Source organism: Thermobia domestica, chromosome 9, assembly GCF_964235325.1.
Source record: "Thermobia domestica chromosome 9, izTheDome1.hap1.1, whole genome shotgun sequence".
Taxonomy (NCBI): Eukaryota; Metazoa; Arthropoda; class Insecta; order Zygentoma; family Lepismatidae; genus Thermobia; species Thermobia domestica.
The window spans coordinates 195,778,471-195,801,575 of NC_137462.1; the positions used below are offsets into that span (position 1 = coordinate 195,778,471).

Consider the following 23,105-nt stretch of genomic DNA (forward strand, 5'->3'; position numbering starts at 1 on the left):
AAAAATCATTCTATTGCTTGGGTTGGGGTTACTCCATCAAGTATACGAGGGGTATAATCCATCAAGTTTACACATGTACTGGCAAGACAATTTTCCAATAGAAACCACGTAAAACGTTTTTCTAATGTGCCGAAACTTAATGTGTATCTCCATTATGGTATGGTGAATAACCCCCACAGTTCAGGGTTAAAATCTGCTACGAATGAAAGTGTGAATTAAACCCCTCCCCCCAAAAAAAGTTCTACGATAACTTTAGTTTAAAAAACTGTTTGATTTTGTCGTACATTTTCTTCGAGACCTCCCAATCATCCTCTCTGCAGATAGTTAAAATCAGTAAAGAATAAACTGATGGATTTACACTTCTAGCTCCCCCTCCCTATTACTTTTCGAGTTCCACGATAAATTGATTAAAATTTATTCGGATTTAGATACAATATAATGTGTATTTTCTTTGATTCTTTTTCCGTAATCCTCATTGCTTGGAATTAAAATAACTCAAGAATGAGCAATGAATTTAGACCTGCCTCATGTAGTATGGATTACTCCGCTCCCCCTTCCCTTAAAAAAAAAAGTTTCACGATAATTTGCATTACAACTGTTCGATTATAGTGTGCATCGTACATTGTTTTAAGGATTCACGATCATTTCCCCTACACGGAGCTAAAATCAGCAAAGAATATAGTAGTAGTATAACCCCTCCTCTCCTGTTTTTTGAGTTCCATGATAACTTTTATAAAACTCATTTGGTTTGATAAAATATTATGTATATTTTTTGACTCTCTCTTTCCTAATCTTCTCTGCTTACAATCAGTCAAGAATGAATGGTGAGTATAGCCACCTAATGTGATATGAAATACTCCTCCCCCACTCTCACCCCCGATTAAAAAATAAATATAATCCAAGATGTCTTTCGTAATGTATTGTAGATTACAGTGAAATGCGGCGTATACTTTTTGAGGCTTCATAATCATTCTCACTACTACTTGGATTTAAAATCAATCGAGAATTATAGACACTGAAGCTCCTCCTTCCTCAGATTAAAAGATAAATATTTCTTGCAGTTGAAGTAGTATAACCTCTCCTCCTCCCAAAGATTTAAAACAAAAATTCTATGATAATCTTCGTAAAACGTACGTCTATTATGGTCTATTTTTTTCTGGAAATTCTCAATTGTTCGACTGCTTGCAGTTGAAGTAGGTCAATAATGAAGGAGTTCGTTCTCCCCAATTTTATATATTTTCCTGAATATATTCAGATTTTTATAGTACATTGTATAAGTTTTGTTGGAAATTAGAGACCTCTATAGTTTGGGGTTGAAATAAGTGAGTAGCAAGATGATTCACTTCAACAATGCACAACGTCAGTAGTCTACTTAAAATCAAGAAACGTCCATTCTCATTCAAGATTTGATTCCGAGGAAATTATAAGCGTTTCAAAATGCGTGGTTGCAATGGCGAAAATCAATGAATTTGACTATGACTTGCTACTACAACCGCCTTGTTCAGCACCATCGGATTTTTTATCTGTTCCGGAAACTTAAAAAATTCCTTGATGAATAGCGATTTACATCAGATACAGCCTTAAAGCGTCGTTTGCGAGTTAATTCGCAAGACGAAGGAATATGATTTTCGCAATGCAAAACGCTTAGAGCATCACGAGACCAAATCTAGTACATTAGTGTAATGAGAGGCTATGTTAAACATATATGTATAAGAGGTACGTCTATATTTTGCACTTTATTCCGAGAACTTTTCATGTGCTCCTTATATATGAATGCCGAGAGGGCAGCTGCTAATTTGTTATAAGTCGACGTCCGATTTTTATCCAAATGCATATTTTATGCATCTCTCTTAAACTTGGTAGAGGTTTCTAACAATAATGCAGCTCGAATTTAAAGTTTTACAGTACATATAAATGCATATTTCAAAGATTAAAGCATATTTTAATGATTAAAAGCATATTCAGCATATTCTATGTTTTTATTTCAGATATATGCTTATACCATGCAGTAAATCCAGTTTTAGTTTGTATCGTTAATGCATTTAAATATCTATGCAACAGAATGACTTTTTGCATGGGTAGATGTAAGAATGCTTAATTTATGGAGGACAATATTGTTAGCAATCGATCAGCAGAGCAAAGACGTTTACAATTGTCAATACCTTAAGAGAAATCTGATAAAGACGTAGTGTAATATCTTGTCTACACAAATTCGGAAATAAGAGACGCAAGGAATGTTGCTCAGTGAACGCTTAGCTCTAGTTGATGAACTTCAGCACAAGCTCCAGTCATTTCGTGATAAATTCAGGTGCTCAGTGGAAAAGAAACTGACGGATATTGTTGCCAAAAACTCTGACCACATAACAATTGAAGTAATAATAATAATTAAAAAAAAAAAAAAAAAAAACTTTCAGGGGTTAGATTTCAACTTGCCAGAAAGTATAAAAACTAAACTTGCTCCTCTCTATAAATATTGTCTAGTAACATCTGTTGATGTTGAGTGGTCATTTTCTGGCTACAAACATCAAAAACTGACACTAAAAAAACGAAAGTTTTCTGTGTGTATTTGAATGTGTGTATATACTGAAATACACAGAAAAGTGAGGCTCGTATTATTTCGTGTAAAGTAAATGCAATCTAAAATGCGATTATGAAGAAAAGCTAGAGATCATGTTCTCATATCACTGCGTTCATTATTTTAAATCTCATATTCTGCGTGTGTGTTAAAAAGTTCGGAGGATATAACCTGCAAATATCATAAAATAAATTCTGAAGTGAAGTCCCTGAAAGGTAAAACACACTTTCGATGTTATATTTCACATACAAAACACTGTCACAACTTGCTGCATGTTAGAAATAGCTCTCTTTTATTGCATTATTAGTACGTATTTTAATACATTTAACAGCATAGTTGCATGCATATTTCATAAATTTTAAGTCCATAAAAATCCGATGTCTGGTTATAAGTCACAAGAAGTACGATTTGGATAAGCACTTTAAGTTTCTCATTTGATTATTATTTGTTCAACATACACAGAATATTCTTGTAGCAAAAGAAAAGAAAGAAAAAGACTTGGGGAATGATTCTTTGAACACTGAGTGAAAAAGTGTTTCTTTAGAAACTAAACGCGTGAGAAATTTTGTCTGCCAAAGTTTCGAAAAACTGAACATTCAAAATGGATATACTAGTGACAGTTAACTACTGACGGCAGTCGTAATCCATATCGCACTCTACTTGCATCAATATATTCGTTGAATTGATTACACTGCGACAAACGGGAAGAAAATAAGAAAAACGCATATCTCATTTTACGAATCTGTTGTGCACTGTATTAAAGCACTGAATATTTTAATATACTTGCTTTTCAGTGATGTGATTTTTGTAATTAACAGTATTTCAAAGGTAATTTATTTAGAAGGTATAACTTTACATCTTGAAGAATTTAATTTAATTCTAGCATAATAGCAAGAAAATGATTTATTCTTTATTTATATTTAACCTTTGTTTATATAGATGCTCGTAAGTTATTTAGAAAATAAATGTTATGCTATGTTATTTCAGTTGTAAACATCTACCTTGCAGCTGAGTTTCAGAGTGGAGCATGAAAATATTCAGTGCTTTTTCAAAGAAAGTAGGATTAAATTTGCTAGTAATAATGTTTAAATATCTCCCTATACTCAGTTAACTCGTTTTCATTTGACAACATAGAAGGTAATATAAGAGTTTTTACTTTAAATTCAAGCCCAATGTTGAATAAGCATCACTAATAAACTCAATAATCGTAGTTACAAAATTCAATCCTGTCAATTACTTTGTAACATATCAACAGATTTGGGTATTACTTATTCTGTTCTGTAATTTTCCTTTCTGAACCGAATGCCGTTCATTATCAGCGTCTTATACACCCTGATAATGAACTGTGTATAGTACCAAAAGTTTAAATGAAATAAAAACGTTTCCATAAAAAAGAACAGCAAGTGTAATTATGAATGTGTTCTGCATTATGCGTTTCGAAGAAAAAAAGATATCTTGTTGCTTATATACGTATATAAGCACAGTTTGGTTTATCTAAATGGAAATCTTTTTTTAAAAAACGTTGGATCTGATTTCTGAAGGGGAAAAAGAACTCATATAAACTCTGGAAAAACTAATTGAATGTACTTAATAGTTTCCAGATTATTACGCTTTACATATCTCCTTTTATAGGTAAACTAGCCTTTGGCTAGCTGGGGACTCTATCCTCAGTCCTCTGTGTTTTTTCGGTCTATGGCCTCGCATCAGCTTATGCATCAACAGTGAATTTCGTGCATTTGCTAAATTTGGTCAGCTGGGGGCTTTGCTCCCAAATCCCAGCGTTTGCTCGGCCTACGCCCTCGCACTTCTTAAACCCACAATTCTACCGAATTTCAAGTTCTTTTCCTATTTCAACTACCTAAAAGATAAGATTTTGTATCCCAATAAAACGCCCATTTAAATAACATGGGGAATTTCTTTATCTCCCCTTTAGGCCACCCGAAAACTAAAAATATTCACTTTTGGCAATTTTTCTGTGTGTTAGTCCTAAAAAGCCAAAGTTGATGATTGTAGCCCTACAGGAAGTGCCCAATAATTTTGGAGTGTAGAAGATGCCCCATATAAATAAAATGGGACAGAATTTTCAATTGCTCATAAAACTCACTAAATTTGAAAATTTTTATTTTTGGTGGTCTAATTAGGTAACGCTATAAGCATATAAGCATACTGAAAACGTATAAGCATACTGAATTTCAAGTTTTTATTCAAATTCCAAGTACCTAAAACATGAGATTACAGGTCCAAAAAATGACCATTTAAATAACAGGAAATTTCTCCCCCCCCCTTTAGACTCCCTTAAAATTAAAAATATTCATTTTTGACAATTTTCCTTTGGGTTAGTCCCAAAGAGTTAGTCATGCCAAATTTCAACCTTTCATGCCAACCGGAAGTATCCGTTATTTTATGTTAGTGAGTCAGTTCATGTGATTTTATATATTGTATAGTTAGGATAGGATAGGATAGGATTAGGATTAGGATAAAATCTACAAAGGCATTTTAATAAGAAATTGTATGATGTATTCAGATCGTATGATGTAAAAAAATTGTATTTAGATGAAAACTACACACATATAATGCCATTTACTTTTGCCGTAACAGTCCATTTTAATGCACTTTCCCCATCATTCGACAAAGTTTTGTATTCTCAGAAAGAGGAAAAATGTTTTAATTCGTCGTGTTTAACACTGTACATGCTTTAATTTGTTTTCATCAACCAAGTGTCATGGTCTCCATTAGTCGCATCCAACCTTAAAAAAAAAACACGAAACCATGTCGAACGATGAATGAAGTGTACTAAAAAGGACGGTGGTGCTGTAGGGAAACTGCGTCATATATACACATTTATGCATGGCTCGAGTCTCAATAAAACTTACCCTTTTTATCCTTAATTACTTAATTGCTCTAGCATAAGAATCAAACATATATACCCAACATATACTTTAAATTTTGTACTCATATACCACGTATATAAATCGATTAACATATAATGACATAAAAATAAAAATAATAATAATAAATCTTATAAACACTTTGCTGAGTAAAGATCTCAATATTTTTGAGTTCTCACGACATTCTGTTTTGAGAACCACTGCGCCATACGAATATGGTTCGAAGAAGTAAATAGAAGACTTGATTAAAGAGAAAGTTCTAAACTACCGATAGGAAATTTACTTATAAAGAAAAAATAAAAAATAAAAATAAGTAAAGAAATAAACAATACTTATCAACTTAATAGAGTATAACGTAACTGTCTTCCGAACTTATTTCAAAGTACTGTCCAATTCAACATTATAGGCCCAGTGTTTAATGCATTTATATTATTATAGCCTAAATTTAATTTTAATTCAATCATGTTTCCTAGGCAGTATACATTTCGTCACAATTTGCACATATCAACGAACAGATATTATTGAATAAAATTTTAATATTCTATAAATCATTATCTAATCCCAGTTAGAGGTCTATAATGCTGAAATGGACAATAAAACGTTGACTGCTACCTTTTTGAATCACTTTGAATGAGAGTTACTAGTACTAATAAAATAATACTAATTACACTAGTACTAATACTACTACTACTAATAATAATAATAAACAAAGAAAAATTAACATTAATGCCATAAATATATATTAAAAATATATATATTACTCCTTTGTTAAAAACTGACATTTTATCTTCTAATTAATAAAACAATATTTATCACTACAGTGTATTAGGAGTTTTTATTTTAATAATGCTGATTTTATCTATTGTTTGAAATGATCATGTTACAATTTTCAAACATTCATCATGTAAGAATGAAGAGAAGAACATTTGAGTTTTTGTTGTTCTTTCCCACGTCATAAAAATGCCTCGCCTTCCACTGTCGTTTTAAAAACTAATTATAAAACTAGCATTATTCTAGTGTGGCGAACTGAAACAGAAAATCACATACGCCTTCACCATGATTTGAGTTTTTTTTAAACCTTATATGATCAATTATTTCTGGTCTAAGACTTGCAAGTAACTTGCCTACTGAAGCTTATTAACGAAATTGGGTACATTTCTCCGAAAAGTAATTCAGCAGAGAACTAAACAAGCTGTGAACAGCAAATAAATATACATACATAAAACCTATAATGCATACAATGACTGCAATGCAAACAGCACAGCAGCACTTTCTAAAAATAACACATAAAAGAAAAGAAATGGCTGGGGTACAAGGACACAATGCATGCCATATGAAATGGGTTATGTCCAAAACATGCATGCGAGAAAAGCAGCTAAAGGATGACATCGATTTACAACAAACCTCGGGAACACAGCTTCTAGTATTTCTGTCCAGCAGGTTAAATCACTATCAAGCTTCTCGGCTTTTGCTGTCAACGAATTAAGCAAAGCTTCATGCATTTTAAACTCTTCGACTTCATTGCACATTACGCTGGTAAGCTTTTCTATACAAATGTCCCAAGATCTTAAATTAGCTTCTATGCTTTCCAAATCGTCGAGAGAGAAACTATTTAATGTATTTGCTGCTTTGCAATTTTTACACAAATTACCTTTCCGCTCCTGAGCCTCAATTGAGGCTTCTAGTTTGCTATTTAAGAAATCTATGTTGTTCTGTAGCCCAACCATTTCTTCCCTGGAAAACAAAAACAAAACAAAAACATAGCTGATTATATGACAAAAATTTTCATGTAAACGTAGGGAGGTGTAACAAAGATACATACATGACTTCTGAAACAGATGCTTTCTAGATTGTGATATATTTTAATATAAACATCATTAATCATAGAACTAGTTGCAGCCAATTGATATAATCATTAATAACAATGATCTTAAAATTAGATACTCTGATGATGCAGTACTGGCTACAACTATCTATAAAGGTTTAAACTTGTTTTGAAAGAGAAAATGTGTTAAGAATTACGACTGTACAAGCGTCACTCTTAGGATTATGTGGATCATGTTAGAAGTATGTGTGTCACTATTTGGAATATGAGCATCATTGTTAGGACTGTGTGTCACTGTTAGGATATGTGCGTTATTATTACGAAAAATCAAACAACAAAAGATACAGTCACACACAAAATAAAAAAGTTCTGTGCACTAGACCCCAGGGTATGAATTCGATGGATTTTGTTACACAGAATTCAAATTTCAAAATCCCAGGACAATTGACCGCGTCATTTTTTTTTAATGGGCGAAAAACTTCAGCGATTTTGGATAGGGAGGATATATATATGCGTTTCACCCATAAAACAAAATTGACACGGTCAATCGTCCTGAGGTTTCGAAATTTGGATTCAGCGTAAAAAACATACATCAAATCCACAACCTCAGGTCTGCTGCACATAATTTTTGTTTTCTTGTATGGCTGTGTTACGTATATCCTTCCTATCCAAAATTGATCAAGTTTTTCGAAAAAAAGAAAAAAAAAAAGACGGTCAATCGTCCTGGGATTTTGAAATTTATATTATGTGTAACAAATTACATCGAATCCACACCGTCCGTCGCACAAAACTTTTGTGTATGTGTGTGTGTGGGGGGGGGGGTCATCTATTCCAGCAGAATAAAAACTATTCATTGCATTAGATTGGTAACAAACAATACACCTTCTAAGGCCATAAAAATTTGTTTTCCACGATTCTCTCGAAAACTACGCATGAGAATTCTTTTTTAAGTACGTAACTTTTTCACCTTGATGTGATCTACCGGTTGATATATCAATTTCATCTTTGCACAATGCTGCAATTACGAAACTAAAGTTTAAAAATTAACGATAATTTTGGACTATATCTCATTAACTATACTGTACACATCACCTTTTTGTAGTACCATAATCAAAAGCTTGATTAGTGAATACTTCAGTATAAGTTTTATCTAGCTGGCGTGGGTATCGTGGCATCAATCTTTTGGTTCAGAAAAAATAGCTTTTTCTCGATTTTCTCGAAAACTAAGCATGAGAATTTACATTCACTCCTATCATTTTGTTCAGCTCAACGAGGTCTATCGATTGGTATGTGTTTCATCTTGACATATTATTATTATTTGTTAAAATCTAATAATATTGTACAGCTTCAAATTACTGTAACACTAATATTTTAGGTCTCTTCAACGCCTTATTTATTGACTAAAGCTAGTGATGCTAAATATAATATTTCTTTAAGGCAAATAAATTAAATCGCAGTTTTAGTGAAAATCATACGACGTTTTCAAGTCAACGCGTAACCTATTCTCAGGAACAAAAACAGAAAGAGAAATAAAATTAAAGATAAAAGTTAAAATACTTTGGTCCTGCTTATAAGCACTTTCTGAAAACTAGACAAATACTTGCACCGTCATAATGTTCAAAATAGGAATTGCCAGTTTGAGACCAGATAACAAGTTTTCTATACAACAAAAACGCATTTATAATCGTAAACCAATCTGTTTTCTCTTCATATTTAAGCGCAAGTACTCACTTTTCATTTTTTTAAATGCCCCATTTCTCCTTCCTGTCTTATTACTCGAGCTATATGTAATTTTAGTTTCATTAATTTTATTAGATTATTAAATTTTAAATGTTGCAGTAATCCTGATGTCAAGTGTTTATATTTGTAATCTCTTATATATTTATTAATTTTAGTTGAATGTTTCTTCCAGCAATGTCTATAAGGAAATTCCAATAGGCACTACCGAAACAAACATTCAACTCACATGAAAAAACTCGATACAGCCCACTACTTTGTAAATTATCTGTAAAATAGCTTTCGTATTCGGTTAAATATTCGCCTAAATTCTTTCTCGATTCGATGACAGGTGTTAAGCCAAACTACTTCTACAATCGTCATTTGTTGGAAATTAGGTAAATCTATCCATTATGGATTTATATAAAGCTTATTTTATGAGAGGCCATGGCTCTTCTGATTTCCTGTAACCAAATTTCAAGTACACGTAAATGATAACATCCTTCTTCCCAATTTCGAAAAGATAAAATTAGGCTCTTTTCTGTTTCTTTTTCAAATCACAAAGACATGAAATTACGCAAGAAGTTTTTTTCACACTATATAGATAGATAGATATAGATATAGTATGCAAATAACCACTCGCCCGGGGCGAGTGCACGTCCCTCATGATATAGTTCCTTCTTAACGAATGTCCCAACCAGGTATTCTTCCTCTTCTTAATAATATCTAAAACTGTCCTTTTCTCCCCCACCATAACTGATACCTTCTCATTCCTTTTCCGCTCGACCCGGCTGATTCTCTTCATTCTTCCCCATACCCACATTTCGAAAGTTTCTTGTTGTTTTCCACAGTTTCTGCATAATGTTCGTGCTTCTGATCTATACAGTACAATATTCCACATGAAGCATTTTATGACTCTTTTTCTCAACTCTTTACTCAAGGTTCCACACAATAGTATTTTCTTCCTCCTAAAGGTTTCTTTCGCCATTCTTATCTTTGCTTTTATTTCACGTTCGCACTTCATATCATCACTAATAATACTACCCAAGTATCAAAAACTAGACACCTGTTCTATTTTTTCCCCTCCTACTTTTATATTTGACACCATCCGCTTCGTTCTAATCACCATGGCTTTTGTCTTTCTCACATTTATTTTTATCCCGTATTCTTCACAGTCCTTCCTTAAGTTTTCTAACATTTTATTGATTTTCTCTTCAGATTCCGCAACAAGCGCCATATCATTTGCAAACAGGATACACCTAATCATTCTACCTCCTAATGAAATGCCGTCTTCATTATGTGGGCTCTTTTTCACTGTGGGATCTAAACTACATGGAACCCACATCGGAAATGGAACCCCGGTGTCTTGCGCCAAAGGAATGTAGTATGCTATGTAGCCAAGAGGGAGCTAAGGAATTATTGTTTTTTTTTTTTTTTTTTTTCTGAATATTACTGAATTCACAAAATTGAACTGATTGTCCTCTCCTTACTCATTCATGGCCATCGTATATATTATTAGAGGTGTCTGCTAAAAGCTAAAGCTGAGTTTCACTTTTATAAATACGGAGTATATCATCCATATACATATCTATAATACGTGAAACATTTAAAATTCGAACCTTCAAGAAGTTTGCTTCAAATTGATGTAGTAAATAGTTATCAAGGTCGGAAGATAAGGTATTGCTAGTCAAGCGGATGTTAATATGTTTTATTCTCAAATTCGAAATGTAATATATTCTGTACAAATTTCTAATTCGGAATTTTATGAGCAGTTAAATTTCCTAATGCATTGGATGGTGATATGTATCCCTCTGTGTATTTGGGTATCTTTGAGTTATTAAGAAATATTCCAAACTGTTGTCGTCCATGCAGACAGTTGTCTAACGAATGGAACAACAGTAATCTAACGGTACAACCGACAAATTAGAGGGACACATTAGTGTTTCACACCGAACTCAGATAATAGTCAAGAGTGATCTTAATAACATGTAGTTTCCCGTGTCCTGAAGCATAACAGCAGAATTTGCATAGCAGGGTTTTCAGTTCTTTATGCACGCATTCCAACTGCTGCGAGCAGATAATTGCATGGATCATCTAGGCAGGTGGAAGTAGTTCACGATGCACGATATCCTGAGTAGTCCATCAAACTTAGAGCATAACTTTCTGTTGTTACAGCTGTGGTTTTAGTGATTTGGGAATGGGTTCATCATGCGGCGACAACTACAATGACAGAGACGTGGAGCATCTTAACGAACAATTTCCCATCAGATGTCAATACTCTATCTAGGAAAAAATCCATTCCTGATAAGAACAAAAGAACACACACACTTGATTGCCTCTCTTTCTGAGCTGCCGTGAACTCACGTGGGACGCATCGTGCAAGCTTATATTATTTTGCATGCTAGAGGATCTGTTGACAAATGGTTTCTGCCTGTAATTGAATACTTCTGGTAATGCATTACACATTGGCCGTCATAAGCTTTAACGGTGATCTTTAGTGTCTCGTTGCCTGTGGCTTGTAGACGACTAGTACGTGGTACATCTTGGAGGGATTTAATGCCGTCAATGTACTGTTTCTCATCTACCATATCCCTACTGAATATTTAACACATTGTTCTTTCTGTTTTACTACCATTTGTTCCCAGTTTAAACTTGTAAAGCATAAAAGTTGCTTTAATGCTATTTGGGGTTTTCTGTTTAACGTGCTTCTAGTGGCGTTTCCTTTAGCAACCACAACTAGCAGGCTACAAAATAACACTCACTACCACAGTTATGAGCAGTTATGAGTAACTATGGCGTGTGCCAGACGTGGCCCTTTTAAAGGTGCTATCCAATCCGCTATATTATTCCTAACCTGACAAATTCAATTTCACTCTTGAGAATCTATTCATCCTAGTACGAATCAGATTTTGAGAAAGTCAGAAATGCATTCACAATTTCATTCATTACATTCCCTTCATAATCGTTCAATTATTAATACATCTTAGTGTTATAACCATTTTCTAAAATATATTAATGTAGTTTTTAATAAACTACATTGATCTGCCTAATTTATTTCTTTTTTCTTTGGCTCCTTCCTTAATAATAATAATAATAATAATAATAATAATAATAATAATAATAATAATAATAATAATAATAATAATAATAATAATAATAATAATAATAATAATAATAATAATAATAATAAAGTTAGCCCATCACTGCATTAACATGTTACCATGCATTTCTTTCCTAACTCGAAACGAAAGGTAGAGGTACCACGTGGCAGCGCCACCACGTGAAAATTCGACAGAAGTTTCTTTTGGGTTCCGAATATATGGTTGAAAGGTTTGCGGCGCTCCGTACGGCAAGCCTTGTATGCGTTAGTTATGCCTCTGAATAGAAGATGATACTTTACAAAATGTATATCAAATTAATTTAAAAAAATACTAGCATATTTCAATTAAGACTTTCCTGTTAAATAACTGAACGCTACTATTTACTTCACATCAATTTCACGAACTATTCAACGATAGTAAAACATGATATGTGTATTTACACATACAAATAAATTTAAAGCTTATGAATTAAATTAAAGTACTTTCAGTTTACTAGCGAAAATGATATAGATAGGAACTAAATAGGGACTATTCAATTAAGCCATCATCATTTTATTCCAGCAGACTGTGTGACCATTTACTGGAGAGACAAAGTAATCGAATATTGTGTTTTGCCATTCTTGCATACAGTTAATTCATAAGGTTGTAATTTGCTTGCCTGTACAAATGTGCAGTTTTATTTATTTATTTATTTACTTTTTAAGGTTACTAATATTTGGCTCTAAATAAAGATCTCAGTTGGCTAAAGAAAATCAGTATTTGATTTAATTCGAGCAGTGGATTGGAGTATAGGAGTGTTTAAAGAGGTGAGTGGACAAGTTTTTTTGAACAGGACTGTACATATCATGTTTCGTTACCCTTATATAGATATACTCATATGTTATTAATGACACATTATTTGTTACAATTCTTTTAAATAGCTACAAGAGAATTTATGCAGATCTTCTTGCACTATAAGATGTCACAAAATATAAATGCCTTTTTTAAAAACATCAAAGCAAAAAGTTTCGGAAGGCACGTATGTATCAAAAAACAGGTAGTACGTTAAAGAATGCCCGTAACATACAACACACAGGAAAAACTTAGCTGACCTGTTCAGAACTTTGTTTGGCTTGTAATTCCAGTTCCTCCATTCGTCGTGACATTTTTTCATATAAAAGACCATGCTCTACACATTGATTATGTAATTTCTGACAGTTTTCTACAACATCTGCCAAATTTTCAGACAACACTGCTTTTTCTGTTCTTAATGTTGATTTCTCCTTTCTGAAAAAAGTATTGTTATTGGTCTAAAAAATCAGTGCCTCACAAAAATCGGCTGAAAAAATATACATAGGTACTTATGTTTTCTAAAAATAAAAATTCACTAATATTTATTTTAAAGTTTAGTACATGCATTCATGCTTGATATAGTTTTCTACATGGATGGATGATGAAGCTTTGAAAGGAGCAAAAATGAAATTTATTGTTGGTGAGAATGATAATATGTTCATGTAGTAGATAACCTATTTTTTCTTCAAAAGACTACAACTTCTATCGTTAGAACGCCTTTTATTAGCATGAGTTTATTTCTATCTTCATTATTATCTGCCTCGTTTCAGATATATTACGACTGACATACGTAAAGTTAGTTGTATATATTTTTAGCGTATCCAGTTTTTCGAAGACTCAACCTATCTGTGTTGTATGGCAACTCCCAAAGACTTTCTTCTGGACCGGTCACGGCTATTGCAGATAACATTTGTATTTACTTTACAAGACTAAGAGAAACTTAAGAAAATTTCAGTCAGTGCGGTCAAGTAATAGTACTTTTCTACTACCAGACTTGAAGCACTATCCTTTGCTATTGCACTATGTAGTATGGATGTCGATGATGATGATAGTGGGCTGCTAATAATAATAATAATAATAATAATAATAATAATAATAATAATAATAATAATAATAATAATAATAATAATAATAATAATAATAATAATAATAATAATCATCATCATCATAATCATCATCATTATTATCATCATCATCTTCTTCTTCTTCTTATTCTTATTCTTCTTCTTCTTCTTCTTTATTTATAGTGTGATGAAAGCGATCAGCCAAACACAGCACTTTGTACAATCAGTCATTAGTATATTCGAATGTACAAATGTTGAAAAGAAAAACAAAAATTTATCTATTTATTAGTTTCGAATCAATCATAGCTTACATGATGACCGCATATCACACACCATACTGTTTATTTAAGTACACGAAAACACAATTATTGTAACACTAACAGAATACCCATTCTTCGCATTGGGAGAATACGTTTCATTTCGGACATAAAGGGGTGAATTTGGATTTAAACGGCATCGGAGGTGTCACTGTCCATCTCAGCGACCTCAAGAACTATGAATTCGGCACTAATATCGGTCATTTTCAAACTTTTTTAAATATATCTCCTTCCCATTCGTAGCACCGTCAAAGTGAAATGATAAAAACCATCCCAGGTTCGGACCTCATTTATGTGGAAAATTTGTTCGAGATTGGTCTCGTGGTTCAAGAAATATGAAGTTACAAACATGGTCACTTTCATTTTATACTATATACTATATATACTATATATATCACTAGAAGATCGTACCTACAGTGGGATTTTAACACAAAGTTTTTTCCTGCTAATTACTGTTGGTAAGTGAAGATCGCGCATGGTATTTATTAAGATACTGTTTGTGTTTACATCCGTGTCATTATTTTGCACATAACTTAATAATAGCAAGAAGATTATAATAATTGATTTATTCAAGTAGGCTTTGTGTAAGTCACGCTAAAACATAACCATCTATATACATAGTTAAACAAGAAACCTGTAATTCTAAATTTTCTTCATTTGGACAGAAGGTAATCAAAGGCCGTGCAAAAAGTCCCGAAATAATATGTATAACTCTTTTAAATACAAAATATAATATGTCGTGTAAGTCACATTTCTTTCCCTGTCGTGTAATTTACATTTTGTTGCAATGTTACCCCATTGCCAATAGTAGCTAACTGCAGTAAAACGTATAAACAATGGACTGATAACTCAATGAATGTATTAGGCGCCATGTTTAGTGTAAGATAATGAAAGATTAGGAGGATAAAAGCAATATTATGAAGTACGTGTATAAAGTGTACTTGACTGAAATATAAATGTAACAAATGAATGAAAAGTTAAACAATATGAATCAATGTGATAGAACGGAGTTTTAAAAAATTTGACAGAAAGTATTTACTGTCTTTACAACAATGCCGACGTATGTAGTTCCGTAGTTTATAGCTTCAGCTACTCTTAATACTATTATTAGTTTTCTCGTACTCTTTCGTTGTTTTGGAAACATGCTTGTAAATTGGTGTTTATTGCCTTGAGGCATCTAAGGTTTAGGCCAGTATAGGACGGAGGTGGGCATTTGGGAAAGGATTCGTTCAGGGCTATTGAAAGGGTATCATCTCGGCATTTGCCTGGTGTGAATGAGGAAAATCTCAGTCAGGATTGCCAGCAATAGGTTTTAAACCCGCAACCTCCCTAGTCAAAAGCTAGCACGCTACTACTTTGTCATGTTTCCTTGGTAGGAAGCATGCTTATTCAAATGAAAATATGTAAGTCACAACAAAGTTTACTTTAAGGTTTTTATGAAATTAGGACATGTCAGATATGTAACACTCGTCGTTTCTATTGCATTTTCAGATATGCCTAATTCAGAAGCTGAATGGGAGCGGAAATAGATAGAGAAGTTGAAAAGAATGATATTGCATCAAATGGATTTTAGTGAAAATTGCTGTTTTATGTACCAAGACGAGATACAAACCGCTCACTGGATATCACATAGGTGTACAATGTAAACTGCAATAATATATTTTCCTGGAGAAAATGAAACCACAGAACATGATTCGTACGTAATTATATCTGACTGTATACATCAAGATATGTTTGCAGTTGCTTGTTTTAATTCTACACTTATGGAAGATTTTGAAAGGCGTCATCCGGGATTTCCGATCAACAACGTGCATTATCAGTCGGATAATAGTGCAGAACATTATTCACTTTGTTCAATAACGTTGCAGGAAGTTGAAATGTCTTGGCATTTTTCAGCTACATTTTATAGCAAAGGCACTATCGATGGTAACACAATGAGACAAATTGATCCGCAATCTCCTGGAGAATTTACTGAGAGCGTGCGTAGGTTATATCCGAACATTAACGTAATATACTGTGGTGAAGAATATACTTCAAGAATTTTTGAGCTGATGCGCCAATGGAAACCCCATAAGAAGGAAATATGTAATATTCTAGAAACACGAAACTATCACTACTTTCATTGTGTTTCAGCGTATGATTGAATGTTACCTTATCTAAGATACATCTTCACCACGAAGGAAGTTTGATTTCATTTCAGGACAATTCATTGGCGCATGTGAAGGAAATAAACGCTGCGACGAAGTGAAAGAAAATACTCCACTGGAGACTGGGTATTAGTGCCCTTCGCCGGTAAAAGAACTACTAAATATGTTGTTGGATGCGGAGAAAAGAATCAGAAGAACTGTATGTAACATCTCTTTGCCATTACCATCAAAGTAAAGAATGTTATTGTCCACAACAGAAAGATTAGGCCTTTGTTGCATTAACGGACGTCAAACAGAAATTAAGTGAACCAAGTATCGATCACAGATACAAATTAGAATTCGACAAATTTTGCTCGAATAAAAGAACTGTTAACTTCCTGTTTTGCTTGTTAGCTTCCTTTTATCTCTCCAAATCTTTAGTGCCACCCTATCGTCCAACAGGTGTTGAAAGTGTAATTAAACGAAGACATGATGTTAGACTTGTTGTGTAAGTCACAACTTTATGTCATGAGCGTCACATTATATTTGTGGCATATATTTTAAAAGAAATATAGAAATTATAATAACTTTGTTTTGGCCTTGTAACTTGGTATCTACTTAACATTTCTAGAAAGTTTTAGCTTCCTCGAAGCAGTAAAAGAACAGAATTTTCATATAGTTAACCGTTATTCAAAATACGTTGTCTCCTACTGTCGTGTAAGTCACGTGTATATTTAGAGACTTATTTCAGCCATTTTGTTTACATATTTAAATATTTACAGGTTTAAATATTTATAACCTCAAACTTGCCCATGAAAATATCTTATAACTTTTCTAATACATAATATTTACTGCCGTCTGTTGTCGTGTAAGTCACAAATGGAATTAGCCATATATTAATATATATTAATTTTCTTGAAATTTCTTTTTCTTTTTTTAATGATAATTTTTTCCAAACCTTGGAGAAATTATACGTAAAATAAATTTTGAAAAAAATTCGTATGAAAGTAATGTTGAACTATTCTATTACGTATAGTTTTCATGAATTTAAGACTTTATTAAACGATCAGTTTTATAACATAAGCACAGAAAGGTAAATAGATATGATAAGAATTACAAATTTCTGAATTACGGTGAAAGTATTGTGAACTTCTAACTCTTGAAGCCAACCATTTTTTGTCACGAATGATTCTTAGTGGAATTTAATTATTGATCCACAAAAGCAATGTACTACAACACCTTTATGCCGATCACCCCCTCCTACCAAAAGACAACCACTTTACTACAAACATATGTCTCACCAGATGAGATACTGTACCGTTAATAAACAGTAGCCCAGTAATGTTACGGACCTGAGCAGATGCAGGTGAGTGAATCCTGGAAAATAATTAGAAAATATTTGGTGTCCTGTTGGGACAAAGACGAGTTGGCGGGAATGGACTGTATAGCTGTTGGCGTTACATTCATGTCCTTGGCTTGGTGATCGTTACGTTGAAGTCTAACACGCTTCAATGGGGGACTGACTTTATTAGAAGTGAAACTACTTAGAATTGTTAAATATTTTGAGAGGGAATTTAAACTGACTTGTCAAATTTTTCTAAGTTGCATACAACGTAAACTTAATGAATCTTAAAGGGAAATCTCAAGTCAGTCTTAAAAAAGAATAATAATAATAAAAAAAAAGAACTTGAGTTTATGAGAAAAAGCGGAAAGGCTATTACTCACCGCAAAAAATATGTAGCAGAATTTTCTTCTACATGCAACAGGTAGCGCTGTTGCGGATTCCGAGATTTCGAACGTGCTCAGTTATTCCAGTACAAATGTTCCTTTTTGTTTGACCTATATGCACTTTATCACACTGACATTTCACCCGATAGATGCCACTGCTTTGTAAAGGGTCAGTAAAAAAATGCTTTAAAATTGGTTATGTATTTATCTATAGATTTTGGAGGAACTTCTGAAATTTTGATGTTGTGTCTTTGCAGAATCATCTTGATTTTTGCTGAAAAATGTGGAACAAAAGGGACACCAATCCATCTGTCAGTTACGGCATCTGTTGTTGGTTGATGGTGGGTGCCGACGATCTCCTGTTGTACCTGTTTGTTCCATTGACCAATAAAGATATTTAGAAACCATTTTCCTGTCCAATTTGTAATAAATACTGTATTTCCTTATTGAGATCCTCAGAGAGGTCTGAAAGTAAAAGAGCTCTCCTAAAAAAGTTTTTCCAAACTTTTAATTTCTGAAGCCATGAATGTGATGATTTGAAGTTGATATATTTTGTACCAGCAGAAGGTTTGCGGTATACCGAAGTAACAATTTATTGTTATGTCTTTCAATGGTAATGTCAAGAAAGTTAAGAGCACCATTTTCTTCAAGTTCCTTCGTAAATTTTATTCTAGGGTGAATTTGATTAAGCTCATCGAACAGTTTATTTAATTCTTGAGGGTCCTTGTACAAAATCAACGTATCATCAGCATATCGAAAATATCTAATATAAGGAAATTTAGGAAGGATATTTGTTTCAAACATGTCCAGTACCAAATTAGAAAGTATAGGGGAAAGAGTATCTTTATCTTTTATTCCAAAAATCTTTATTGTTAAAATGGTACAAACAGGTACAGTCCGCAGCAAAAAACCTGCAACATGAGCATGTAAGTTTATTGTGAAACTACGCCTAACAGCCCAGGGAGTCAACATAACGTCTAAGTGGCTCGAATCACGCCAGGAGAAACCTCAGCGTCCTCCCCTGCACACTTATTTTGAAGCAAAAGACTTTGTCGTTTCACAATAAACTTAAATGCTCACGTTGCAGGTTTTTTGCTGCGGACTGTACAACAGGAGATCGTCGGCACCCACCATCAACCAACAATAGATGCAGTAACTGACAGATGGATTGGTGTCCCTTTGGTTCCACATTTTTCAGCAAAAATAAAGATGATTCTGCAAAGACACATCAAAATTTCAGAAGTTCCTCCAAAATCTATAGATAAATACATAACCAATTTTAAAGCATTTTTTATTGACCTTTACAAAGCAGTGGCGTCTATCGGATGAAATGTCAGTGTGATAAAGTGTATATAGGTCAATCGAAAAGGAACATTTGTACTGGAATAACTGAGCACGTTCGTATTTGAAAAGCAAGAACAGAAAACAGCAAACAGAAGTGAACCACGCCAGTGAGTTTCCATTCCCGTGAGTTTTAATGTTTGACAGAAGATTTGGTTTTTTACATATCCTAACTTTTTAACCATCCTACATGTTTTTCATCCTTTTTGAAGTCTACCACAGGCTGATGAAGGAAGTAGCAGCTTCCGAAAGCGCTACCTGTTGCATGTAGAAGAAAATTCTGCTACATATTTTTTGCGGTGAGTAATAGCCTTTCCGCTTTTTCTCATTGAATATAATCACCGCTCGCGATAGTGTGGTATTTAAGTTTATGTTAGAATCATAGTAGATATTTATTAACTTATATTTATTATGATAATTAAACCTTCATACGTTATGAAGATAAATGTAACATAATCTTCGACTTAGACTAAATTATTGAAGAAACATATGCTCTATTTATTTATTTCTTGCTTGGTAACCCAAATCCATTTAACTTGGTACATAATAGAACAATGATGTGAATACCTACATATCTGTCGCAATGAGCATGTGATTTATTTCCTCTTGTGTTGAGTGTTTTCCATGATATACTCTTACTCTCAATACTACTGATTATTTATTCATAATGTACAGTACAAGAACAGTAAGCCGTATAGCACTGCAAACAAGTGTTGCCGTAAAACAGGAAATGGATTATATTTCTTCAAATAATCTATTTCATTATGTTTGTGAAAAATTAAATGAAATCTTTCAGTTTTACGTCCCACGGTTATACCGGTTAGGCTAAAGGAGACGGTGATGATGAGAAATGAATGAAATGGTGGAATGAAGAAAGTGGGAGGAGACGTGAGAACCCCGAGAAAACCCACGAGCACGGTGTTTGTCCACCACGAAGTCCACAGGGCGCGAGCTGGGATCGAACCAGGGACCCCAAGCACCAGAGGTGAACGCTCTCCACTGAGCCACTGCGCCCCTCATAATGTTTGTAGTCCTGCACTAAATACACGTAGCACTCTTTAATAAGTCGTAATATTATTTTCCAATTTAAAATTACTTCACCCAGCATGATTCACCCAGTCAGTAGTCATATTGTGATCGATGGCAGGGCAAGTAAAAGGAAATAAGTATGACTTGAACAGTCCATATCACGATCGCTCAGTAGATAGTTGATCGAATCAGTGATCACAATGCGGTCGACACCATGCAAGACATGAGTACGACTTAAATAACCTATATCACGATGTATCAGTAGGATATCTACTTCTGAAGTGAAAGAACCTTGGTCATAAAATGTTGGTTTGGTAGTGATATTACCTTTCTGACATTCTACCAATTATTCAGCAGCATTAAATTCTCATTTCATTGTTTCTACTAACCTAAAGAATACATGCGTGGAATTTAAAAATGAAGTATTTATATCAAGACAAAATTACTATCAACGGAACACTGATACACAAACGCAATCTATTAATTGGTAAAACACATATGCACACTTTTGTTGTTCCAAAGGAAATTATAATAAAGAGAATGCATTTCATTAGACATAAAAAATAAACGATATTTACAGTAAGAACTACGAAAACTTAATGCCATTACATATCAAGTAAAGCACTAAGCGACATATAATATCTTAACAGTAGAGTTTAACATTAATTACGAACTACCACAAAACAATAGCAGCACCATACGAACGAGCAAACACAATTATTTAGTATAAATTAATTACCTTCTTCATACTGATTCCATTTATTAGGCACATTCCACGTCATTTTATACGTAAACTTAATTTATTCTATACAATTAATACTACACAAGGAACAGATAAATTGACGAAAAGAAGTGAAGAAGATAAGGCGAACCCTCTATATATGGGATGTTAAAGCCCTGCAGATGAAATGTTTACGTCAAACTATATTAAAACAAAAGATTTAGAACTGAATTATATTAATTTTTTTGTTACTCTTGTCTTATAAACTAAAACAAGTTGAAGCATTATTTATTTATTTATCACAAATCAAACTGGTTTCAATCTTATATCGATACTAAGCTGCAGCTGTGGTCTCCACTATCACATTTATATTCAAATTTTAATCATTGGTGTGTTATATTTTTTATTATTATTATTTATCTTTTAAATGTGACTATGGACTAAAAAATAAGTTTATCTCACTCTGTTTTTAATTAATTAAATAGATTGTTCCTACTGTGTATGTTGTATATTATATATATATCATACACAGTAAGAACAATGACCGTCAAGTAGATTGACACAAAACTGCGTAAACAGTTCTTTTCCCAATTTTACACACATTCAAACAGGTTCTTCCTGGCCAATGAATAAGACCAACCAATTATAACATTCCAAGCGCTATGAAAGTGGAGTATTGTTTCTGGTTTATTTTCTGGGTGAGGGAAACGTGTACGTGTTTCTTAGTGTTCATCTCATATCACGAAGTAACTAGAGAAAAGCTCGTGCGAAAAAGGATTCCCATTCAGAAGAAAAAAATAATACCCGATGTGCTGACAAGACACTATTCACTAGAAAGTCGCTAACCTAGTCTGATCCATGAAGTATCACTAGTTCCATCTACTCGAAGGAGTTCTATTTCAAAGCACAATTATTATTTTGTAGAAAAATAACACAGTATTATACAGAGTGGCCCAAAAGTAGGTATACAGACCGATATATATATAATACACAGGATTGTATACCTACTTTTGGGCCACCCTGTACAATATTATAACTTTTACAAACATTTGAGTTATACAATCTTATTATTTTTCTGCAATCCTGCACATGTGACCTCTCTACCTTATGAGCTTGACTTACCCGAATCTTCACTCATATAGCCTTTTGTCGGTCAAATAGAATCTTTTCGTAAGAACGTGGCAAGGTTAAATGAAGGAAATTATATTATTGGCCCTTCTTCATCAAAATGACTTACGATCAGAAATTTTAACCCACCGTGGTACATCTAAAAAGAGCCTTTTAGGCAGCTAGGCACTTTTTAATAAATCGTAGCTTCTTTAGAAGTAGCTTTCGTAGTATAAAGTTTGGTGAGATTATTCAACTTATCTAAACCGCATTGTCTCAAAATAACATATTTAAAACTCCAGTTTCATCAGTTTACAATTTTCATATGTACTTGTGAAACACATGTATAAACAATCCATTCCAAATGGATAACTATTCTGCATATCTACTTCATAACAGTACACAGCATTTTGAGCATATTCCTTTAGATAAGAGAAACTATTCGTATGCAGTAAACAATGCAATGTATAACTGTATTTTATCGCGTTTCAGTTCAGAACTCCACGCACATTTCCGCCCATAAATAAATTTCCTCCTCCTTAAGTTATATCTAAGCTTTGGATTCTTAATTTTGATCCTATTTTATTCCTGTGTAGTTAATGGAGAAATTTCGTGTTTTCTTTATATTTCAAGTTGCTTTGAGCAAGAATATAATAATTTTATAGGACCTAAAATCTCCTAATTCGGGAGTTAAAACCTAAAATATATTTCATTAGCTATTAGAAACTATAATGTT

At 33.2% G+C, this 23,105-nt stretch overlaps 1 protein-coding gene across 8 annotated transcripts in view; it reads right to left on the bottom strand.

Annotated features, from left to right (window-relative positions):
* Positions 1-23,105, bottom strand: part of LOC145660520 (serologically defined colon cancer antigen 8 homolog) — a 540,216-nt gene that overhangs the window by 11,543 nt on the left and 505,568 nt on the right. For 3 of the 8 annotated variants that reach the window (XM_081725693.1, XM_081725692.1, XM_081725694.1), the window contains exon 11: positions 13,197-13,371. The exons of 2 other annotated variants lie outside the window; for them this stretch is intronic. In XM_081725693.1, the coding sequence (XP_081581819.1) occupies positions 13,197-13,371 (175 nt within the window). Of the gene's footprint in view, positions 1-7,114; positions 7,198-13,196; positions 13,372-21,280; positions 21,439-23,105 lie in introns of those variants that run through there. 3 more of the 8 variants (XR_014126818.1, XM_081725695.1, XR_014126817.1) reach the window with 2 other exon arrangements.